Source organism: Ananas comosus, linkage group 20 (assembly GCF_001540865.1).
Source record: "Ananas comosus cultivar F153 linkage group 20, ASM154086v1, whole genome shotgun sequence".
NCBI classification, from domain to species: Eukaryota; Viridiplantae; Streptophyta; class Magnoliopsida; order Poales; family Bromeliaceae; genus Ananas; species Ananas comosus.
The window spans coordinates 5,174,762-5,180,763 of NC_033640.1; the positions used below are offsets into that span (position 1 = coordinate 5,174,762).

Here is a 6,002-nt window from a genome sequence, read left to right on the forward strand (position 1 = left end):
TACATTAATGAGAGAGATCTAGTTTGCTCTAAGGGATCAGAGATGCTATGATCTGGTGTAGTTCAGTGATTTGGGGTATAGACGAGATTTGGAGTTGTAGTGTTATGTTAGTTCGGATGGTGGCTTAATATAACACTCCTCACTTATGATTCTTCTCGTTATTGATCGCACCAACCATTTCCCGTATGAAGAGCAGAACGAGATGAGAATATATTAGGGATGAGAAAGTATGAATAAGTACCAAGTGTGTACGAGTGGGAGATGTTAGGATTCGTCCACATTGGGACTTATCTAAAATATTTCTAATCCATATGGGATAAGAAATAAATATTTATAATTATCTGTTATATTCCTAGTCCACTTGGGATAAGGAATAAATCTAACAGATAAATCCTAATCTGTTTAAATCTCTATCTATGTGAGATTTAGTTAGAATATGATTAGGATTAATATCTCCCTTATGGCCTATAAATACATGAGGTATTGACCACATACAAGAGAACGAGAAAAATAAGAATCATCTCTCCACCAAAATTCTCTCTCTCTTGGGTTCGCTCTAGGGCACCATCATAAACCCTAGGGATTTGGGCGGTGTGCGGCGATCGACTCTAGTAGCCGGATTGCAACGAGTAAGAACAACGTGCAACAAATTGAGACAGGACGTTGGTGGATCAACGAGTTCGTAAAACAAGACGAGATCAGATCCTGGTAATCACAACATTAATTCCGCACCACAAAAGAGGTATGTAAAAATCTATGAGATTTTTGCGACTTATATTTTTGGATATTTAATTGATTTTATCCAACAGTTAATATAGGCTATAATTACTGCAGAGATTCATTGCTGTTATTAAGCAATAAATCTTGCTTTTTTTCCCCACCTGCATTGGGCATTTTGCCTTTTTCCCTCTGAAGCTCCTCCCGATTCATATATTTCTGCTGTCTATTTGTGCACATTCTTAAGCCAGCTTGGCTTTTTTTTTGCTCTGTAGGCCCACCATTCATGTATTTCTATCTATGGGGTTTGCGCTTCTAGGATTACATGTGTTTTCCCTTATGTATTGATATGACTATTTGGCGTTCTCCCCCTCTAAACTCTATAAGTTCCTTTGCCTCTTTCAAGATTTTCATAGAAGACAACAACAACTCCTGAATATATATAGGGCAATAACAAACCCCTGTTCAGCAATAGAAAAAAAAACTGGGAATAGTTGGTACCAAAACCAACACAAATACATAAATTTTGTGTCACTAATCCTCCGTTTGGTTCGGGGTTAAGAAAAAAGTAGCTATTACAGGGATAGGGTTAAGTTCAGGGTTAAAGTGGGGTTAAAGTTTTTTTGTGTTTGGTTGGGGGTTGGAGTTAGTCTAGAATATTGAAAAATAGTGTTTGATTGTAGTAGGTAGGATAAGAAGATAATGATTGATAAAGAAGGATAATGATTGGTTGGAGTAGGTGGGATAAGAAGGATAATGATTAATAAAGAAAGTAAAATTACTAAAATAGCCTCACTGTAATCATTTGAAATAAATACTTTATTTATTGTTTTAAAAACTTTATGCTTGCAAATTATTATGAGGATTAAAATTATATAAATTTTTTCGTAATTGTATACCAAAAATTATTTTTCACTACTCTTTTGTAATTTTGAAAAATTCCTCAAATTTTCAAACAACAATATTAAAATTGTCATATTTATAAATTTCACCCACAATAGTATTTCCTGAACTACAATTAATATTTTAGTTATAATATCATTTTAACCCTCCAAAAATACTAATTTCCAACCTTTCAAATTTAGCCCCTAGTGGAGTTGAGTATCGTTAGGCGTTTTCAAATCCGATTTGTTCCGATCTTTCAAACTTTGCATTGCTATTCGAATATCATTAATAATTCAGAAATATTTACGTACATCAAGTCAATCTGCACATCAACGAACATTTACACAGATAACAACACATTGAATCAAAAACAAAAACATATACAACCAAAACATTTTGAAAGAGTACAAATATATAACAGAGTAAAAAAATAAGAATATCTACCAACATATCTACCTACCAATATTCAACGCAGAAAATATCATCACAATATATAACATTAATACATGTTCCATAACAGGCATAAATAAGCAAGTATTACAAAGCATATCCATCTCATACATCATCATCTTACAATTGTCAAATAACAATATAACCACTACACTCAATTCTACCAAATATCAATACAATTATCTAATTTATATAAAATTATATTCTAGTGTTCCACAATTGATTTGTAATATTAGCACGTAGATCCTCACCATTTTGGGAGTCCTCAATTACTCCCACTAAATCGTCCACTCCACCTTCATTTTCAGCGTTCTGTTCATCTGGACCCTCATCAGGAAAAATGTTATCATTTGCTTGGTGACGGCGAATAAAGTTATGTATTATACAACATGCCATAGCAATCAAGCATTGAACTTTATACGAAAACGGTGTTGCTACATTTAGAATTTTGAAACGCTTCTTCAAAATGCCAAATGTCCTCTCAACCACATTCCTTAATTGAGCATGCCGGTGGTTATACAAATCTCGTGGATTTCGATGAACGCGGGCCCGTGTGCTTGCGTCAAACTGACTAATATGGTAACGCTCTCCTCTATAGGGTGCAAGAAATTTTTCAGTATTTGCATATCCCGAGTCTACTAAGTAATACTTGCCTGCAAATAATATAATAACCATATGTCATTAGTATAAAAAACTTATCTACAATAGTGTTCATATATATTTAAATCTAACAAAAAATTTATTAGCAACACTACCTTCGGGAACAACGAAACCACCTGTTTCGCATGCCCATCGAAGTACTCTCATATCGGTAGCAGAGCCTTCCCATCCTGTGCATACAAATAAAAAATTAAGATCAAATGACACCGCAGCCATCTTATTTTGTGAGGTGAACCCTTTTTGACATCGAAATGGTGCTTGTTTACTTCTTTCGACCACTACTGGAATATGTGTTTCGTCGATCGCACCAATAGCATTCTACAGTTTACAAAAGAAAAGATAAAAATATTAGTAATAAATTTTATTTATACACCAATGTATTATACGTATAAGTGTGTATGGCTACCTTGAAAGGATGAAAATTTGGATTATTCCGAATTCTTGGATGCACGGCAGCATTACTTGACGGCAACATTATGTAGTCATCTTTTAGCCTCACAATGCCACGTAGTACATTGTTAAAATGCCTACTAATGGTTTCTCAGGAATGTTGGATTGTTACCGCCAATATTCGGTTTGCCACGCCATGCCCTACGCCATATAGAAATATGCCTAACTGCTCATCAGCAGTCATATTTCTTGTGCTACTTATTAACCCCCTCTCGACTAAAGCATCGCCGAGTGCAATAAATGTAGTTGCACTCATACGAAAGTGATGGTAGCAACGTTCATGATGACCAGATAAGATATCACACAATATTTGATGTTCGGTAAATGGCTGAGTCCGACACCTTTGTCTGGGTACTCTATTTGCAACTGATTCAGATTCTAACTCAAGTAGCATCATAGCCTCGATAGATTCATCATCGTCATCTAATATTGTCATAATAGTGGCTATGGTCGCTGAAGAAAAAATTCTTTTGTATAGTGGGTTCGCCATTAATGTCTTTCTAATTGCAACTGTTGTAAATACCGAATAAATCAGCACTTAATAATAAATAACAAAAATAAATAAATACACACGAACATATAACTATAGCAAGAGATAATATATATGGCGCAAACATATAATAATCTTCCAACAGCAGAAAAATATGCAAAGCTAATAAGAGTAGAGAAAACATAAATCAAAGCGTCATACAATCAAGAGTCACCACCACAAGGTAGAAACTATGCAAAGCTAAGATAAAGAAGAACTACCAATACCATCACAAGCTAGAAAATATGCACGTCCACACGCAATATAGGTCGAGGTACGATAAAGAAGAACTACCAATACGCCATTTATCTAAATCCTAGGAAATGACGGCCTATAGATAAGATTTTGTTGCGCAATTTCTCGCTCAACCCACTTTCTTGCATGCTTGTCATTCAATGACATGAAAGCATTGCGATTCTTCTCTTTCTTAAACGCATCACAGAGAACTAAGATATCATCATTACTTAATCCCGTCATCCCATACACTCGTTGCATGCATTGGTTCTGCGATGGCATATCAGTGCTCTTGCTCAGCTCTAGCTGACATAGTTGCCGCACCCAACCAAGCTTTTCCTTACCCTGCTCCGCGATGTCAAGGAAAGCAGAAGTCCGGGCATCTACTTTCTTTTTTCGTCCCCCAGATGTAGATACCGTTTGTGCTTGCTTATTGCTACGCTCTGGAGAACGAGCTCTTTTACTACCAGAGCTATGACCAGAACCACTTGCACCAGTTATAGGCACACGGGAGGGCTTGGGGAGCGTGATGTATTTGCTTCATCAAAGTTAGCATATCTGGCGCACCCAGATCCCCCTGCTTCGAATGGGTCCGATGAGAGATTACAAGCTGACATTCCAATGCCAGCAATAGTATCATCCTCACCAGGGGATGACCCAGAGGAGCTTTCAATTATAGGGGGAAGCTCCACAGCACTTGTAAATGCATATCTTCCTGTCGCAGTTGTATTTTGGGTAAGAAATTCCATGTCATCGTAGGCGGGAAAGGGCTTATCCCTACACCTGGCGTACGCCGGATTCTCCTGAAGTAATAATATTAACAATTTAATACTATCATATAATGTACATGTCTTAATAAGACAATAACGCTATTATAAAAGAAATTGTAATTACCGCTATTACAGAATCCCAGATTCTTGCGTCACCAGGTGTGGGAATGTGCAAGTCAGAGTTCCATCCCCACCCGCTCTTGTTGGCAAGAGAATGGTACAAATTGAAAATTTTTTTTAACACTTTAAATCGATTCTTCAATTGTGTCTTTGTTAGGTTCATATTGTTTCGACTGTTGAAATCATTTACCATCCGCTTCCACGCAATCGGAGTGAATGACCCATTTACGCAGTTACCAAATGTATGTTCATCTCTCATAAGCCCCAACAATTGTGCATCCAAAATGTTGCTCCAATTTTGACTTCTAGTTCTTGTATCAATACGAATGCCACCGCTAGCCTCAATAGGTGACTCATCTGCGAGCCCATGTTGCTTCTGTTTGGACTTAGAAACTTTCTTGAATGGACGCATCTGTAGTTTATAATTAAAAAGAGTGCATGATGGATGCATGAATATGAGTTAAATGCAAGACTTGTTTTTCACTACCAAGTATAGTGTATAATGGCTACAAGGGTCTACTTAAATAAACAATAAATTACATATTTAATTACATATCTGCCTCCTATGTACAAAAGCATGTTCGTCGAAATAAGGTTTAGATGGTTCATTCCCACAAATGGCTCAAGTGGTTTCCAACTAAAATGGGGTTGCATTAATTTTTCAATCGATGCCATCCATCTAATCTTAATTGGGAACCGTCATCATCGCCGAACCATATATTTCCCAGCAGTATATCTTTCCCTCATCAGTGTATCTACAATTCTTCCTCACGACATCCGAGAGAAGAGTATGAATAACTTGGCGATTTCATATAGCAACGAGAATATGCGCAAGTATTATCAGATATCGATATTGAACAGGCAGCAGAAAATACAAAAGTATGATCTGAATTACCAATATGCATCATCTTCATTATATCAACTAGCATGTAGATTCGTTTGATTTATTTCACCAGCATTGGATAAATAGAAAAGTTAGAAAAAAATGTAACCTGGCTATAGCAAATATACCAAGCTCAAGGATGTCCACAGGCAAGCACAGAGATACCCACGCCACACAAATTAATCTGAACCCGAAAACAAGGATCGACCCAAGCAACCTGCAGGGACGCACAGTCGGGGTGTACAAAAAACCCGCAAATGGCAAGATGTGAAGCAAATTCCACGGTTGGCAGCACGAAGCCTCT

General features: G+C 36.8%; 2 protein-coding genes across 2 annotated transcripts; both read right to left on the bottom strand.

Moving 5' to 3' along the window:
- On the bottom strand, window positions 1,766-2,930 carry LOC109725901. Its single transcript, XM_020255298.1, has 2 exons — window positions 2,808-2,930; window positions 1,766-2,705 (listed from the first exon to the last, which is right to left on the bottom strand). Exons 1-2 carry the CDS (start codon window positions 2,926-2,928, stop codon window positions 2,251-2,253), a joined length of 576 nt encoding a protein of 191 aa, XP_020110887.1. The 5' UTR covers window positions 2,929-2,930; the 3' UTR covers window positions 1,766-2,250.
- LOC109726079 lies at window positions 4,001-5,227 on the bottom strand. The gene is made up of 3 exons (XM_020255508.1): window positions 4,820-5,227; window positions 4,493-4,728; window positions 4,001-4,397 (listed from the first exon to the last, which is right to left on the bottom strand). The coding sequence occupies exons 1-3, from the start codon at window positions 5,225-5,227 to the stop codon at window positions 4,001-4,003; spliced, it is 1,041 nt and encodes a 346-aa protein (XP_020111097.1).